Source organism: Macrobrachium nipponense, chromosome 30 (genome assembly GCF_015104395.2).
Source record: "Macrobrachium nipponense isolate FS-2020 chromosome 30, ASM1510439v2, whole genome shotgun sequence".
Lineage (NCBI taxonomy): Eukaryota > Metazoa > Arthropoda > Malacostraca > Decapoda > Palaemonidae > Macrobrachium > Macrobrachium nipponense.
The window spans coordinates 4,508,251-4,527,329 of NC_087218.1; the positions used below are offsets into that span (position 1 = coordinate 4,508,251).

Sequence of the window (19,079 nt, forward strand, 5' to 3'; positions counted from 1 at the left end):
TGCCAGCGAGCGAGGGGGGAGCGTCAGGTCTGCCTCTCCCATAATGGGTTGAGGCGAGGAAGGGGTCCCCGCGGCCGTCGGTACCAGCCACGGCTGGTACCAGTGGTCTCGACGCGCGAGAGGACGCTCGCCGGTCTCACCGTGACAGCGAGCCTAGCAGGTCACCTGACGCCGCTCCCATCGGGACCGGGCGGAGACGGTAACCAGCAACAGCTCGCCTGACGCTAGAGATCAGCGTCGACGTTCTCAGCCAAGCCTCTCGCCTCAGGCGAGCGGCAAGGCTAGGCATGCTGCTCGATCGCCACCGCCGGTTTTGGGAGATCAGCAGTAGCAGCCCTCCAAGCACGCGGGTCCTGCCAGCGAGCTAGGGGGGAGCGTCAGGTCTGCCTCTCCTGTACCTTCAACCTCCTCGGGCTACGCCGGGAGGAGCAAGGTACCTATGAGTGATCGCGAGAGGTGCGCCGCTCGCGACCCCGCTATGACGCCGTATGGACCAGGCACGGTTCTAGGACCGACCATGGACATACGCGCAATTAGCTGGAGGCGACCGTCAGGGGTCTGCCGCTTCTTCCTCCTTCTGAAGGAGGAGTATCTAGGGATCTGTTTCTTGTTGGAGGGACTGGACGTCCTACTCCGCAAGACGCGGTTACTCCCGAGATACAGAGGAATTTGCAGAAGTCATTAGGCTGATTCGTCAGCATAATGACCCTGCGGAAGGATTGCCGCTCCCACCAGCAGAGCCCACGTCTCTGCTCGAGTCGTTTGGGGGCCCGAGAGGGAACCCAAACCGACGGTGGGTCTGCCGCGATCGGAGCTTGCCGATTCTGTCTCGAACCAGTGTCTCTCGTCTCCGGACAAGAAGGCTCTCTCAGTTCTGGCCGGTCGATCAAGCTACTTCCACCTCCTCTACTGCGACAGCGGCGTTTTTCTACGTGTCTTCGGGACACCGTATTTAAATACTCCTTCGTCCTCCTGAGAGGTTTCGACCTCGACGAGGACTGGAATGAGTCGGAGGACGGTATCGGCTCTCTCCTGTCAGGTGTCGATCAGCCCCACCCAGACGACGTTCACGTGGCGGCAGACCCTTACCTACGTGAGAGTTCGTAACCCTCCGCGGGGAAAAACGTTTTTCTCTGACGATACGTTTTCCCAGACTCTGAGAGGCCATCGCCGCAAGGCGATGGCTGCTCCTACTCTTCTGCCAACTGCTAGTTCCACTGGGAAGGCGAGCGAGTATCCATTCCTTCCCCATTCCCTCCCTCCTTACGGCTACGAGGGAAAGGGGAAGGATCCTACGAGATTTCTTTGTAGGATCCCACGTTCGGACTGCGCTACCGGAGGGACCTTCGGGTCCTACCTGACGTAAGCCCCGGTCGTTGAGGAGGAATCCTGCTCCATTCTCGATTTCTAAACGGGAATCGAGAGGACCACCAGCCGATATCGTTTGACGAATTCGGTGGGGGTTTCGCAGATGCTTAGAATTCTACGGAATTTCTAGCGCATTCAGAGTGTTCGAGTTTTTTACGATCTTCAAACACTTACGCGAGACCACGGTCCAAAGTGAGCGAGACGAGAATCCCCCCGATATGTTACAACGATAATCGGGAACCTCGCCTATGCTCGAATTCCTGGAATTTCTAGCATTGTAAGAAGACTGCTGCTGAAGGAACTATCTCACAGTAGGCGACCAACCTGGAATAGAGAGATCGGACGGGAATATCCAGTTTGGCTTGAACTATCGTCTTAGTATTCTGTTCACCATTGAAGCTTTCCTTCGAGGAAGACTTCTCCTTATCACTCTCTTTGATAGAGAACGAAGGCGGTCGATCTCCAATCCTTATTTTGTTTTCTTGAAGGAAAGAATTTAGGATGGATCGTTTGTTCAGAATCCTACAAATATCTACGTATATTAACCGCGCGACATGATTCTGCTAAGCAGTTGAATTGTCCGAGGGGTAGGCGTATATCCTAGTTATTCTACGGATTGCGACTTAGACGAGAAGTATTCTAATGGAACTGCAAACTCGGGGTTGCCTGCAACCTCCCAGGAGTTTTCAGTTTCAATTTTTATATACTTATGGTTTTTGTCACGACAACACCATTTCAACTTTATATTTAGAAATTCGTTTCGCCTAAATATAATTGCCGAGCATATCTTTTATGCTCGGTAGTTCTAGCCGAACGCATTCCTTCGTGGAATAATGGATTACCTGGCAGCTCAGGATGACGAGTCAGCAGGCTCAACCACTGCATCAGCTGGGCCTCCGAGATTCACGGTCATGTATGTCTCTCTCTCCCCTGCTTGATTGACTACCGAACCGTATCTCTGCCTAACAATCATGGACTTAGGTCTCTGATTAACGGGGATTCTCGCAATAATGAAGGACCATCTACTGCGGTGACGCTAGATTCCATCGCCTTCGACATTGCGAGAATTTTCAACAGAGATATCTCTTGGACTCTTTCATCTTTCTGTTTACCGGCACGGTAAACAGAAGTCTGTACAAGTCTCCCGCTGCATCGCACTGCGATAATGCGAATGATTTTGCAGACATCTGAGTTTGTCTTCAAAATATCTCGTATTCGTAGGTGTACAATTGTTCATTGTTCAACCCGAATTACAAGATGTGTCAGAAGACATCGCCTACTCTCCGACCTGACAGCTCTACCTAAATGTTCAGCCCATGAGAAGCAGTTCTTCAGGCGGCTTTCACCTGTGTTTTCATTACCGAAGAACGCCCCGCTTTCATTGCAACTACGACTTCTCACCGGACAGCAATGAAAATAGCGGTTAGCGTTTTCAGTCATTTGTAAGCACAGGTTATGAATCTTGAGATCCTTCTCTCGATTCATATGTGAAGACGTAGGTTGCATTCAATATCTACCTTCGTCTTCAACGGTACATAGTGTTGTTTCTCCTTAGCTGAGATTCAACAAACATGAGATGTTTTACCTTCAGGGACCTCGGTCTCTAGAAGGCAATTGACTTTCGCCTGTTGGGTACATGCCTTAAGAGAACATCACCTCGCTGTCCGGCATTGGTGACAAACAAATACATCATTTGTTTGGTCTCTCGGCATAACCCTTTAAAGGCGAAGGTCACGTGACTTACTCGATGCTTTGACAACTTGCCTCCTATCACCCGAACGCAGTCAGTCGGCAGCTGTCAGAGCGCCCGAGTCAGTTACGAATTACGCTGTTGACTTAGTTCGGTTGTTACACAGCAAACCATTACTTCGTTTTAATAGCTTGTCACAGTACCCATACCATTGACACCCACCATGGAGTGTCGGTGTCCTATCCACTACCGAGAACTTCGCTGCATGGGGATAGGAGGAGGCGAGAGACTTCGTTGCTAACGGACAGACCAGTATGGGTACTGGACATCACCGAAGTAGAGAAGAGGGATAGGTCATGCGACTATTTCCTTCTTTTCCTCTGAGGAACTGCATGACTTCTCCTGCGAAGTCAGGCACCCAGGGGATGGGGATCCGTGACGCTCGATTTCGTACCGAACTTCGTAGCGAAGACTCAGAACCCTTCGGTCCCTGACGATTTGGTTCGAGTCGTTCACAATCCCCTCCCTAATGGACTTCACCGCCTTCGATGCGAAGGAGATGCTGCCTTGTCCACAAGAACTTCTCCTTGGCGCAGGTACTGAAGGCAGGGGTCTGGTCCAACCAGACCACATGCCCTTCCTTCTACCTTCGGGATATTGCCCACAGGTCCTTGGATCTTTTCCTTTGGGACCCGTGGTGGCTGCTCAACACGTTGTGTAGCGAACCCAGACCCTCGCAGGCTGAACAGCATCGAGTCCTGGTGACCGAAGAATGGATGGTGAATGAGAGTGTGACTGGCTCCTCTTCCCATCTTTTTCTTCCCCTCTACCTGTGGTTAGAGGGACACGGTCGTCACCCTGCTGGATAAGGACAAGATGCAGGTGAGCTACTTAACAGAGCCCCATCCTATCCCTTTCACTAGGGATAGGAGCGTATATCCACCACTTCCTCCAACAAGGGGGAGGAAGTGGATGCCAGCTTGAGACAACCCATACTTTATGTTGCCTCTTGCAAACAGGAAACAAGTTCTTGCTTGCTGGTACGAAGAGATACGCTTTGCCTCTCTCTTAGTACTCGGCCCCAGAGGTCTGACCCATTGATCCTGCGGTGCACACCCCGATCAAATCGGACAGAGGCTTGGATCCCTCCCTCGCTCTTACGACCAGGGAGGCATTCCAGGGATGGACGAACACCAGTCTGTTCATCAAAAGACTCAGATTCCTCCCACCAAGAAGTGAGTCTTTCTATTGTTAAAGGACCGAGGGTTTGTATTACGTATCGGAACAAATGACAATTTGTCGAAAATTGCATTTTTTCCTAACTATACAAACCTGAGGTCCTTTACATATAGTCTCCTCATGCCACCCCTCACTCTGCGTATTTTGTTGCATGGGCCAAAAGCAAAAGTGATTTGTTTACCTCCGCGCGACGATCGGACAAGCAGTTAACTACCGTTCTCCCCACCTTGTTCGAAGCTTACGACCGTTCCAGCTGCCGCTAGCTACTCCTATTGTTAAAGGACCTCAGGTTTGTATAGTTAGGAAAAATGCAATTTTCGACAAATTGTCATATTAGAAGACTACAAGCCTCTTATTCAGGTGGGAGTGCCCATCTCCCAACCCAATCAACTGGACACATTCTGATGCTTCAGTTCATCAAGGCGTAGAGTGATGGGTGATTACATATGATTTGGAAACTTACCCTAGCAATGGAGTATTTATTTCTTCTTTGAATCATACCTTCATAATTCACATAACCTTTCCACAGCGAGTGAGATGCGAAGTAAAGTAAGTAATTTGTCCTTATGAAACAATTTTTTTATTTTGTACCTTAATCTAAAAACAATTAAATAAAATGGTTTCATCACATGTAAAGTGAGCAGTATCCAGATTAGGTTCCTTAGACCATCACCTTTTTCTTAGTGAAAGTTAACATTATGAGAAAAACAGTTTAAGCATTTTTTAATGAAAGACATTATCAACAGATATATATACAGCACAGTATTCAGCATTCTCATTATGCAGTGTTTTTAGTAAAATCTCAAAATGCTACATTTTTGCCATATTAATGTCTTGAATTGGTATGGTAAAAATAGAAGGTGAATTGTAGCTTAAGATCTTTGCCTTTTAGCATGCATAAATTTGGAAGGTTAATGTGTAATTTTCTTATAGTTGTTAGAAGAGCTGTCCCCTCGGTTGGTACTCAGTGGACACACACATCATGGCTGCCATGTGCAACATAATAGCAGTGATGGCAAAACTGTGCATGAGTACACCATTCCTTCGTTTTCTTGGCGCAATAAAAGGAATCCAACATTTTCAATGGTAAGTTAGTTAAGCAGTGGTACGTACCTATTTTGAACTGAATGTTTGTAACAAAAAGTTTTAAATACTGAATGAATCACTGCCTCTTTTTAGGTAACCTTTAATCCAGTGTTTTTTTTTCTAAAAGTAATATCATTGAAAGTGAAATTATCATTAATTTTTAAGATTTGAAAACCATTGCAGAAAACTATGTGAGAGTATTATGTCTTGTGTCCAGTAATATAAATACATAGTTTTTTTTTTTTTTTTGCAGATGACAGTCAGTCCAAACAACTACTCTATATATAAGTGTCACATGCCTTCAGAAAATTCTGTTTTAGCCATATATGCCTTAAGTGTCATTGCTTTTGTGGTCTGGCTCACAAGTAAGAAATTTAGGTCACAGGGTGTGTTATACAACAAAGTTCCAGGACATTTGGATTAATATTATGTTAAGTATTGTGGACTTAATGTGAATATTTCACAGTATTATAGTATTAATTGAATGATATTACTGTAAAGTTTTTTTTAGAAAGCAAGAATGATTTTGTTGTAAATATATTATAGTTTTATAAATTAAGAGATTAAATTCCTACAACAAATATGTTAACACAGTGGCAAACCATTCCAGTTTCAAAATGTTTTCTATTCCGGGTCCCTGATTTATTGAAAGCTTTGATGAAACCTTCAGAGAGGATGATTATTGGTGCCTTCCTCCTGTCATCAGTCATTGAGGGTCCCTCCAAAGGTAATGTATAGTTAATTAAGTGAACATCTTCACAAAAAATTAGCACCATTTCAGAGGTGCATCCTTATAGGAAGTGACTAGTCAACTCTTCCCCAAATGTAAGAGGTTTAGGTTGTATTGAGCAATAGTACTGAAAGTCTCAGGTTATAAATACGAACTATTTTAATTAACAAACTTAGTTTTAAGATGGGGCAAAACTCCTTCAGTCCAAATCACATTCTCAAAATGTTTTAGGATCCTGGTAGGTCACTCATTCTCAGTGCATAAAGTTGGCTTTATCACAGTTCTATTCTTGTTCCCCAGATGTTTTATTTCCAAATTCAAATGAAGTATATTTAACAAGAGCTACATATGTAAGTATTGTCGTGATATGGAATAGGAAATACTTTACCTTAGTTATGAAAAATACAAATTTGATTATTAAAAAAATTTGTCATATGAAGAGGTTATTCTTGATCCAACAATATTGGCAAAGCTCAAACCCTGTGGTGAAGTGAAAAAATGGGATTGGGCACCTTGTATTGCTGAAGAAACTGGCTCCTCACAGCTAGTTCAGTTTGCAGTCACTCCAGCTATAACTCACAAATTGTAGTCAGCAGCAGCTTTACTACACTGTTATATAAAACTTTGTAGAATGTTCTGAAGAACTTTCTTTGTGGAAGGACCCTGGTTGTCTTCTAGTAGGAGTCTCAATGGTCCCTTCTCCCTAGAGATATTCATGTTTATAGGTGCTTCAAGTCAAGCTTGGGGCTCACTTCTACATAATCATCAGGCAACAGGATCTTGGATATCACAGTACAGGGGGCATTCACATCAATTTCTTTAGCCTTCCAAGCACATGCTCATTAATAGTTAGGAAGAAAAATATGTTTGTTGACCAACAACACAACATTGATGGCTTACTTAATAAATGAAGGAAGAAGTAGAAATGAGACTTTCTGTTTGGGGGCAGTCAAGATCTTCATGTGTGTGTGTGAACAGAGACAAACAAATGTAATAGCAGGTAGTCTCAGCAGGGGAAATGAGGTTCTTCCATTACTTGTTCATAGAACTACTCTTAAATCTGCAAGGCTCTTTGAAGTCTGTTAGGCATGCTGTAAGTAGGCTAGTTTGCAACAAGTCTGAATCACAAGCATTGCACTGCGTCCTTTGCCATTCCTTTCTTTTCTCCCAAAGGATGTAAATTTCTGGGGTTATTGGATACCTACTTACATCTTGTTTGTTTCATGAAACTTACCTGTCAGATATATATAGCTGTATTCTCTGAAGTCGACAGAATTTCTAAAAACTTACGACACACGTAGTGGGAGTAGGGTGGTTAGTACCCATTCCCGCCGCTGGGAGGCGGTATCAGGAACCATTCCCATTTTCTATCAGATTTCTTCTGTCGCCGGTGTTGTAAACATCTGTTTACAGCACCTCCGCCTCAGGATTTTGGAAAACTTTCTTTGCTTGAGTATCCTCTTGACTTTTTGGTTATTTGTTATTGGATCGATAGCTTGGCATACGTGACTTTGGATTGTTTTTGATTTTGGCTTGGTTTTTTTCCTTAATATGTCAGGTTCTAGTTCGGCTAGTGCCAGTGTGTATGAGACGAATGCAAGGTGAGGTTACCAAAAGCTTTGGTGGATCCTCACACAGTGTGTAAAGGTTGTAGGGGGCAAGTGTGTAGGTATGATTTTTCGCTGCACGGAGTGTGAAAGTTTGAATGATGCTCAATGGAAGACTTATGAATCCTATGTAAATAAATTAGAGCGTGATAGGATCAGGAGGTCTTCCTCCAGGAGTAAATCGGGTAGTAGCAGGGTAATAATGTAACCCCTTCTAACCTTCTTTAGATTTTGTGACTCCTAACCCGTAGTGTTGCCTTCGGGCCCTCAAGTGGTGTCTGCGGAGGTAATGCCCTTTCGCTTATTTTAGATTCTTTGAAAACTCTGGAATCTAAGGTTCTAGCCCTTGAAACAGGGAAAGTGCTAAGTGTAGTGATAGTGCCCCCAGTGAAGTGGAGGGGCGTCAGATCGGCCCTATAGCGCCTCTAGGCTGGGACCTCTGCCGGACTCCCAGGACTCAGGAGAGGGCATGTCGAAGGCCGAAGGAGGGTTACGGGGATCCCCACCGATCTGACGTCCCTTCAGCAGTACCTGTTGACGCTTCCCAGGCTGCTAAGGAGCGTGCTCGAGCACGTGTCCTAAAGGATTGTTTTCTCGTCTTCCGACGCGTCCTCCCCGCGCAAGGGGTGGGAATCTCGTTCGGATTCGCGACCGTTGAAGAGGACGTTTCAAGATCAGGACGCTTCACGTCATGCTTTGTCGGTTTGGCATTCTTCTCCGGAAAGAGTGTCCTTTCCACCCCAGAAGAAGGCTAAGTCGTCTTCCGATGAGGACGACTTTGAGCGCCCCAGTCGCTCTAGAGCTAAGGCTGTTCCTGGAGAAGGAAGAAGGCGTCCCCTTGCCCTCACCTTCTCGCAGGCATGGCTCTTCTCCTCGTATAGATCCTTCGCAGACGGAGGTAATCCTTGCTATGCAGCGACAACTGGATGCTTTACTTAAGCAGAAGGAAACGGTTTCTGGCCGTAAGAAGGATGATAGACTTCCGATCAAGAGATCAAGACAGTCTTCTCCGCCTGCTCGTCTTTCGTCCCCGTTTCATGGTATTTCGTCGTCTAGACTTCGTTCTCCCCAGCGTTTGTCTAGAGGTGGAAGTAAACGTCAGGAGAGAGAGAGGTTTCTTCAGTCTGCCCTCTCTTCTCGACGTGATGACGCTCGGCGTTCCGACATTGACGTTTCTGATGAAGATGCTTTAGTTTCTGACGGACGGAATTTGGAACGCTCGCTCCGCTGCGTCATGCTTGTGTTGACGTTCATCGGGACGCTCGTCAAGTGTCAATTCCTGTATCTTCGCGGGACGATCGTAGAGACGCTTCGAGGGACGCTAGGAGGACGCTCCCGCTCATCGCTTCTTTGGACGCTTCGTTGGACGCTCACTTGGACGCTGATTTGGACGCTTCGTTGGACGCTCGGAGGGACGCTAGGTTTGACGCTCCGATGGACGCTAATAGACATCGTCGTAAGAGCGTCTTGGACGCGAGTACGGAAGTTCGCTCGTCGATCGGACGTTATTCCCGAGTCTTTAGATGACCGCTACACGTCTTCCTTCTACTTCGCGTTCTACTCAAGTTGTGATTGCTGTTCCTGTATCGGCTAACGATTCTGTTAAGGATACGTTACCCTCTTCTTCTCGTCATCGGTCTGATAGGAGACTTGGAGTGAAAGGTCTTCTTCCTCTTTCTTCGGAGTTTAACTCGGGTAAGGAAGAAGGGGAATTGAGCTGTTTCTTCGGAGGGGAGGTTGATGAAAGAACAACCCTCGACGTCGTCTTCTTCAGACTATCAAGTTTTGGCTCGGCTGCTCCGTGATTCTTTTGGAGATACCTTCCTTCCTGCTGCTCCTCCTTCTCCTCCATCGCAGTTTTCGTCGTCGAAAGCTAAGAAGACACCAGGGTTTGTTAAGATGAAAACGTCTTTGTCTACCAAGAGGGCTTTCCGGAAAGTTAACACTTGGATGGAGACTAGGGAAAGCTAAAGGAAGCACCACTTTCGCCCTGCCTCCGTCTAGGCTTAGCGGTAAGGCAGGGATGTGGTATGAAACCGGTGAGGAGTTAGGTTTGAAGGTTCCGACGTCAGCACAGGGAGATTTCGCCAGCGTTGTAGATGCTTCAAGAAGAGCTCTGTTAGCCTCAGCGAAGGTGTCGTGACTACGTCAAGAGATGGATCATCTGTTGAAGGGTCTGTTTAGATCCTTAGAAGTATTTAACTTCTTAGACTGGTGTCTCGGAGTACTAGACAACCAGTCGCGTAAGCCAGATATTCGATCAGCTTGGGGGAGCTGTCCAGTGTTTTGTCATGCATGGACAAGGCCGTCAGGGATGGCTCAGAGGAATTAGCATCTCATTTTTCAGCAGGCGTGTTGAAGAAGAGATCGCTGTATTGTAATTTTGCGGCTAAGTCTGTCCTCCTCCCGCACAGAAGACAGAACTTTTGTATGCGCCGTTCTCGAGTCATCTCTTCCCCCAGGCTTTGGTGAAGGATCTGGCAGTAAGTCTGCAGGAGAAAGCTACTCAAGACCTTTTGACGCAGTCGTCGAGACGTCCTGCTGTCCCTTCCACGTCTGCAGGAGTTCAATCGTTTAAGAAGCAGAAGCCCTTTCGTGGAGGATCTTCAGCTAGATCTGTATCTCGAGGAAGAGGTCTTCCTAGAGGTAGAGCCCCGGCTAAGTCCAGGGGCAAGAAGTGAGAATGCGTGCCTTCAGTCACCGGTAGGAGCCAGGCTTCAGTTGTTTGGAGGAGCCTGGAGAGAAAGAGAGGCAGACACCTGGTCTCTCAACATCATAGAGAAGGGGTACAAGATTCCGTTCGTAAAGCCTCCCCTCTGACTTCCACTCCCAGAGGGCTTGTCCCCGTCGTATCCTCAAGAAAAGCAAAGGATTCTTTTCGATCTGCTCGAGCAGATGCTCGAGAAACGAGCAGTGGAACAGGTCTTAGACCTGGCTACGCCCAGGATTTTTACAACAGATTTGTTTCTTGTTCCGAAACACTCGGGAGGGTGGCGGCCAGTCTTGGACGTAAAAGTTCGTTCTTGAACCTCTTATATAGAAAAGCAAAAGTTCAAGATGGACACCTCAGTCAGTTCTAGGGGCCTTAAGACCGGGGGATTGGATGGTATCACTCGATCTTCAGGACGCATACTTTCACGTCCCGATACACCCCCAGTCTATGAAGTACCTTCGGTTCGTCCTGAAAGGAAAGGTGTTTTCAGTTCAGGGCTCTTTGTTTCGGTCTGAGTACGGCCCCATTCGTGTTCACCATCTTAATGAAGAATGTGGCGAGGTGGCTCCATCTTTCCTCAACATCAGGATCTCGCTCTGGACCTGGACGTGGCTCATACGAGCTTCTCGCAGACCCGGTGCCTGAAGGACCTGAAAACGACTCTGTCTTTAGCTGCGTCCCTGGGACTTCTGGTGAACTTCGAAAAGTCACATCTGACCCCAACACAGTCCATCGTGTATCTGGGGATTCAGATGGATTCAGTGGCTTTTCGGGCTTTTCCGTCCCAGGAACGTCAGCAACAAGGCATAGAGAAAGTGTCAGCCTTTCTAGGGAAAGATTCATGCTCGGTGAGGGAATGGATGAGTCTGCTGGGGACCATTTTCCCTCGCTGGAGAAGTTTGTTTCCCTGGGGAGGCTACATCTCCGACCTCTTCAGTTCTTCCTGTCGGACAATTGGACAGAGAAGGACAACTTCGATATGATCCTAACCATCTCAGAAGAGGTGAAGAGCCATCTAAGATGGTGGCTCGATCCGTTAAAGCTCTCAGAGGGCATATCCCTCAAGCTTCGGAACCCCGACCTAGTGTTGTTCTCCGACGCGTCATCCACGGGGTGGGGAGCAACACTAGGGGGGGAGGAAGTGTCAGGCACCTGGAGAGGGGAACAGGTAGCCTGGCACATCAACTTCAAGGAGCTGGCAGCGGTTCAATTAGCGCTCCAGTTCTTTCAGGACAAAGTCTCCCCGTCGAGTGGTTCAAGTCAACTCGGACAATACCACAGCCCTGGCATACTTGAAGAAACAAGGAGGAACACACTCTCGCTCCCTGTTCGCTCTAGCGAAGGAAATTCTGATTTGGGCGAAGGCAAGAGAGATCACGATCTTGACAAGGTTCATTGCCGGAGTCGAGAACGTCCGGGCGGATCTCCTCAGTCGACAAGGTCAGTTTGCTGCCGACAGAGTGGATCCTCAATCAAGACGTATGCCAGGAGCTGTGGAGTCTTTGGGGACGCCCCTTGGTGGACGTTTTTTGCAACCGCAAGGACGACGAGACTTCCTCTTTACTGCTCCCCAGTTCTCGATCCGGGGCAGTAGCAGTAGAACGCCCTGTTTATGGGATTGGACGGGCCTAGACCTCTACGCATTTCCCCCCTTCAAGATTCTGGGGGAAGTGATGAGAAAGTTCACAGCTTCGGAGGGGACGAGGTTGACGTTAATCGCCCCCTTTTGGCCTGCAGCGATCTGGTTCACAGAGGTGATGTCCTACCTGGTGGATTTTCCGAGATCTCTCCCGTTAAGGAGAGATCTACTCAAACAGCCCCACTTCGAGAGGTACCACAAAAACCTCTCCGCTCTGAGTCTGACTGGCGTTCAGACTATCCAGAAGTTGGCCAGAGCGAGAGGTTTTTCGAAACCTGTGGCTAAAGCTATCGCCACCGCGAGAAGACTTCGTCAATCTCGGTTTACCAGTCGAAGTGGGCAGCTTTAGGAGCTGGTGTAGGAAGAAAGGAGTTTCCTCTACCACGACCTCTGTGAGCCAGATCGCCGACTTCCTTCTTTATCTCAGACGAGATTTAAAGCTCGCAGTGTCTACCATTAAAGGCTACAGAAGTGTCTTGTCTGTAGTTTTTCAACATAGAGGTCTTGACCTTGCTAATAATAAAGACCTTCATGATCTACTGAAATCTTTTGAGACCACCAAGGTACCGATGGCTAAGTTGCCTTCGTGGAATCTGGACGTGGTTCTCAAGTTTTTAACGTCAAGCCGCTTCGAACCTATTTACTCTGCCTCTTTGCGAGATTTGACGAAGAAGACTGTATTCCTAACTGCTCTGGCGACGGCGAAGAGGGTTAGCGAGATACAGGCGATTAGTAAACACTCGGCTTCAAAGGGCATAATGCAATCTGCTCTTTGAGTATGTCATTCCTGGCTAAGAATGAGAACCCTTCCAACCCTTGGCCTAGGACGTTCGAAATAAAAGGTATGGCAGAAATCATTGGTCAAGAGCCAGAAAGAGTCCTGTGTCCTGTTAGGGCTCTTAAAGAATATCTTCGTAGGACAAAGGAGTGTAGAGGTTCTGCGGAGAATTTATGGTGTTCGGTTAAGAGGCCTAATATGCCCATGTCTAAGAATGCACTGGCATTCTTTTTGAGGAACACCATTAAGGAGGCGCACGCTTATTGTCAAGATAGTGACTTAAGCTTTTAAAAGTTAACGCTCATGAAGTAAGGGCTATTTCGACTTCTATAAGCCTTTCAGAAAAATATGGCTCTCAAAGATATTTTAAGTGCCACTTTTTGGAGAAGTAACTCGGTGTTCGCTCGCACTATTTACGGGAGGTCAGAACGACATATGAGAACTGTTACTCTCTTGGACCATACGTCGCCGCAGACACTATCTTGGGGGCAGGAGGTAGCACTCATCCTTTCCCATAGAAAAGGGTAGGTGAGTTTTTAATGTTCGCAATGTTTATGGTTGTAGGGTCGGCCGCCGATGCGGTCTTCCCTTCTTTTAGCCTTTGGTATATGGGAGTATTTGATTAGGCTAACTTAGGTGGTGGTTTTGCCTCGTTGTCCTCTTGAGTATGGTCAGGTCTAGTCACATTGTGGTCTCGTCCCCGTTGGCAGATCATCTAGAGCGCACCAACTAAACAGGTCTCTACCTTGTTGTAACTCTAGTGAAGCAGATGCAGGCTTGGTGACAGTAATCACGAAGTCAGCTATGCTAACAGGTAAGGAACCAAGATGTCAATCATCTACATATATATGTTTCCTAAATCCTTTTCTGTCTCTCCCACCGCCAAAGGTGGGATTCAGCTATATATATATCTGACAGGTAAGTTTCATGAACAAAATGATATTGTTAAGATACAATAAAGTTTGTTCATACTTACCTGGCAGATATATATATTTTAAGTACCCACCCACCTCCCCTCAGGAGACAGTGGAGATAGAAATCTGATAGAAAATGGGAATGGTTCCTGATACCCGCCTCCCAGCGGCGGGAATGGGTACTAACCACCCTACTCCCACTACGTGTGTCGTAAGTTTTTAGAAAATTCTGTCGACTTCAGAGAATACAGCTATATATATATCTGCCAGGTAAGTATGAACAAACTTTATTGTATCTTAACAATATCATGTTGATTACTATACCCACTTCCTTATACTTATAGTCACTTACCTGATACAAGCACCATGCTTTTACAAGCCAAAGATTTTAGCCATACTTTTTACAAACCTATGAGCTAGTTACTAAACTTGGTTCCTTACTCCTTAGTTTCCATTATTAGTTGTCTTATTATGTATTAGGTAATTTAGTACAGTCCCCAGGGACTGCTGGGTCCTATTTGTATATGCAAGTGCACTGAGACATACATTTTTTTATGTAACAAAAACTTATTGTATTTAAATCCAATAATCACATAACAAGTGCCCTCCTCTCAACCTCACAAGTCTCACTGCCACACATAGATGTTACAAATGATGTGAGGTTATTGGTTGACATACTTATGGACTCAGATGACATGAATGTTGGGAACTACCTTTTTCTTTTATGACAAATGGCAGATTGGTAAACCTGGGAATATTCAGGACAAAAGTATAATGTTAAAAATGATTAATAGGTTTGTATTAAAAAACTTGTTTTGCATTATAAAGACATTGTTTTTCAGACGCAAGCTAAAGCAGGAACTTTTTATGAGCCTCAAGGGCAGTCAATGATTTAATTTTAGGGCATCGTACTGTGCTAGCATTATAAGTGGACAGACATGAAGCATTATATCAAAGATGATTGGTACAGAGGTCCCATGGGATTCATGTGTCAGATCCTAACTACAAACACCTTGGTTATACCAGCTGTGGTGAAGGTGAAATAATTTTGATATTCTTGGAAATTATGTTGTTTCAAGCTTACAAAACAACATTAATTTGTGTACTACAAAGTTCGGCCTTCCATTATAACATGCCGGATTGATATAACAGCAAGAGAATGTGGAACAAATGGTAGGCTTTTTCATAGGAATAGTGCAGGTGCCCTTAGTAACCAAAGCTGGGATTCTCCCATTGTTTTATGTTGATTTTAAATGTTCTACTTTCTTTAACATTATCTTAGAAGATATTTATTAGAAGACCTTACAAATTTTTAAATGTTACATATTTTATACTGTATATAGTATTTACTGTGACATGGTGTATGATCTTTAATATAAGTTTACCTTGATGAAAATTGTGGCGTTAATATTTTCCTGTTTTAATTTGTAATTGCTCCATCATTAACTCCCTTGAATTACCACTCAGTGTGTTTCCATTTGTTCAGTTTTGATTGTTAAACCATTTTTATAATCTCTTATTCTTGGGATTTAGGTGGATTGCATGAATTTCAGAACCTTGAAAAACTCATTATTGGCTGATGTTGCACCATATCATTGACAATCTGTTAGGAAGCCTTTTCTGTGACATATGAGATTCAACTGCAGTTTGGTAATGTAATATAATGTTATTTTTTCAGTATTTCTTTATGTATTGGTGTAAATCAAGTACTGATACCAAAGTTCAGTAGCTGATAATCAACAAATGAGGTGATTACATTTTATTATAATGGGCCCATGGGGCAGCCATTACAAAATCGTTGAAGGCCATAATATCCTTTGTGCCATCATCTCCATGCAATGTAGCAAAGACTTTAAATAAAATTATTGTACTTTACATTCTTATATGTATTCTGTAGCCCTTCCATTCAATTGCCCTTCATCTTCAATAACATACTAAGGATAGTTAAAAAAGATAGTTTAACCAGACACTTGACTTGCTAAAGATAATAATTCCACAAGTAATGTACCTTTCATTTGAATTTGGATGCATATATAGTAATACCTCCATTTATATAATTTCATATTTGAATATTGTCAACTTTACAGCAGTTTTTTTTAAAAAACAATAAGAAAAATGGAAATCAACATCTATTGGTTTTTGCAACTTTGTCAGTCAGCAAAAAATGTCAAAAAGCCATAAAAATACTTATCAAATGAATAAATGAATAGTATAAGAAATAAGCATATCAAAAGCCATAAAAATAGAAAAAAAACAGTCAAGTGCAAATGAATACATGAGAGAGAGAGATTACTGACACTTCTTACAAGATGCGCTCAAAATCATATGAATCATGGATTACTTGCAGACTGGTATGGGAGACTTACTGACACTTATCCATCCTTTTGTCCAACAGGGTAATCTACAAGAATGCTCCCAATATCAAATGAATCGTGGGCTACTCTAGGACTGGTTTGGGTCATCTCATAGATGTATTTTTCAGGTGTTAGTTATTTCTCTTTTATTTTGTTGGGCATGTTTTGATGCCTTTCAGTCGAAGTCTTCATTGTCATAGAAATGTTACACCAGCCTTATATTTAATTATCACAGTAATACAGTGGTCCCCCCCCGTATTCGCAGGGGATGCGTACCAGACCCCCCCATGAATAGTTAGAACCCGCTAATGTTTGGAACCCCTATAAAAACGCTAAAAACGGCCTATTTTGTTTGTTAAAACTCAAGAAAAACCACTACAAATTTTCATACTATGGTTTTTTAATAGTTTTATCACAAAAAGTGCATTTTATGATGAAATTGATAAAAAAGCCAGGAATTTGTGGATATTTCTCATAGAAAAATACCGCGAATAATGCGGGGAAACGTTCCCGAGAGAAATCCGCGAATGTGCGAGTCCGCGAGTCCGGAGAACTCGAATACGGGGCCCCACTGTATATGTAATTTGTTATCTCTTTTGTAAATATATTTTCTATATATTTTATTGAGCAATTTAATGGTTGTGTATAAAGCTGTGAGACAGCCCTATGATTGGTTTATGTGTGCCACTGGCTACATGCCCTTAAGATTTACTTTTACTCTCGGTGGTTTAAGTGGCGTTATGTTACTATGATAGTTGATGCATGTACACATATGTACATATGTATGCACATGCGTGTACAAGTGTTGTTTCTTCCGTTTTGGCGAAAGACTGGTTGTCTTTTCTTACGACTGTAGTTCGTAAGCATTACTAGTTCCTCTTTTCTTCTCTCCTACGTTGTATCTTAGTAAAGTGGTTCTTCTTAGAATAAGGGAGATGATTCAAACGGATAAGTTGATAACAGTACAACAACTTTATTTCTCAACTCCATTACAAGAGAGATAGTTCGGTCATGAGACCGTTCCGTTTGATCACTAAAGTAGAACTGAATTCTTAGAGCATCACGTCGATAGCGAAACATTAGCTATCTCAGCGATTCACATAAAAAACATACGTAGTCCGCCGGCTCGGAAGTTACAAGTTTCCGGTGCAGGTTAACTTCAAACAAACTTAAACCAGGCTACTGCAGGCATTGCACAGCGTGATCTAGATTTGTGTTAGTCACGTAGGACGCTCCTAATTCACCAATGACCCCTCAGGTCATGGATTCTGTTTACAGATATATAATTATCTGTTTTCAAAACATGTATTTATTACACAAGTACATTCGAACGTATGCATATAGCTTGTGTATCATAGGGTCTGAGCTACTATATTGATTAAAAGCGTTTCTATTTTCAACAGATATGGGAAAGAAAACTATTAGTAATAAGAAATTAATGTGAAGGCCTATGACCTGTCATTACCTGAAAACAAGAATTTGATGTACTATAGGTCTAACCTCACAATGATACTATTAACATTTGACATGCAGGATGATGATAAATTCATTCCTTAATATCAGAACTGGCTGCATAAGTCTGTGCTTCATTTCAGTTACATAGTGTGATCTGTTTGGAACTGCTTATGTAGGCCAACACCAATTTATGAAAAGTAAGATGCATGTACTATTTAATGCTGTGCATGATCAAAAGAAAAACAAGATGTACGTACAGTATAAACAGAATGATCCAGGATCTTCATAATAATGATGTTACATAACCTAAGATATCTTTTATCTGATTATTGCATACTTCACAAATTCGGGAACTCACATCTATGGTTGTGGTGTCATGCACGGAACTCAAGATTACCAAAGGAATTCAAATCCATATTAATGGTAATCTTTTGGACTGTTAACTATAGTAAGGTCATTCCCCTTTGGAGAGCTAGTCAATCACTGGTGTGCAGTGGGCGGGGCTTATCTGCAAGAGCCGTGGCTTTTACTATATAAAAAACAAATACGTATGTTCTCTTTGTCAAATTTATCGTATTTGAGGATGAACTCGGCGATTGTTCGGTAAGTAGACAACCATAACATCTGCTTATGTCGTCCCTAGCTTACATTGTTTTTCAAATATATTCATAAAAAAATCTGGTTACAGTGGATGTTCTGAGGGTATGTCGTTTCAGTCTTAAGCACTGGAAGAATATTTTTACATTTTTTGAGGGAATTTTACTAGATCATGAATGCACACCTCACCAGAAGCAAGGTAAATTAATTGGGACAGCTAAAGGATTAAAGGTAAGGCTTTCACCACTTTATTTTTCAATTTTAGCAGTTTTTTAATACATGAACATGAATGAGAAAGGCAACTAGAAAATTAAACCATAGTTAGTAAGATATTCTTGTACATATTGCGCGTAAAAAGCAGTTCCGAAAATCCTTCCAATAAGGTCATTCGCCAACTTGACAACAGGAAATTTAAACCAAGGGGTCTGTCCCCTTCCAGATAAGGCTACATCAAGAAGTGAATAATGATACTCTAAAAAATCAGAATGTTTCTCAGTTAGTTGCCTCCAGATTCCCTTTTCCCACCATGTCTTATCCCCCTGAAAGCAAAAGTTTGTAACATTAAAATAAAAACTATGGGGGGGGGGTTCAAGAAGAACCTTTCTGATAAAATGGCAGAGAGTTTTTATTCTGAGAACGATGCTGTAACCCATGATGGTGCGTATAATAAGATTTATACAGACGGTTCCAAGTCAAGAGAGGGAGTTTGGTGCTAGCCGTAATTACGAAGATCTTGTGAGGGCTGCAAAAACTACCAAATTCGGCTACAGTATATACAGCAGAACTTTCTGCCATTAATAGAGCATTAGCAATTGTTCATCGTAACCGAGAAGAAGAAATTTGTTATATATTCGGATTCTAAAAGTGTTTTGGAGAGTCTTAATATTTGCAATACATCACATCCTTTGA

The 19,079-nt window shown here is 43.8% G+C and overlaps 1 protein-coding gene, 2 long non-coding RNA genes and 1 pseudogene across 4 annotated transcripts in view; 3 read left to right on the forward strand and 1 right to left on the reverse strand.

The window, feature by feature from the left end:
• Positions 1 to 5,978, forward strand: part of LOC135201935 (metallophosphoesterase 1-like) — a 44,186-nt pseudogene extending 38,208 nt beyond the window's left edge.
• The window catches only part of LOC135202238 (uncharacterized), a 362,178-nt gene that overhangs the window by 271,018 nt on the left and 72,081 nt on the right, over positions 1 to 19,079 (forward strand). The gene's annotated exons all lie outside the window — the stretch shown is intronic.
• Positions 1 to 19,079, reverse strand: part of LOC135202237 (uncharacterized) — a 200,435-nt gene that overhangs the window by 39,720 nt on the left and 141,636 nt on the right. The gene's annotated exons all lie outside the window — the stretch shown is intronic.
• Positions 6,059 to 19,079, forward strand: part of LOC135201936 (metallophosphoesterase 1-like) — a 31,929-nt gene continuing 18,908 nt past the window's right edge. The window contains exons 1-2 of the mRNA XM_064231218.1: positions 6,059 to 6,110; positions 6,345 to 6,351. Coding sequence (XP_064087288.1) covers positions 6,059 to 6,110; positions 6,345 to 6,351 — 59 coding nt within the window. The remainder of the gene's footprint in view (positions 6,111 to 6,344; positions 6,352 to 19,079) is intronic.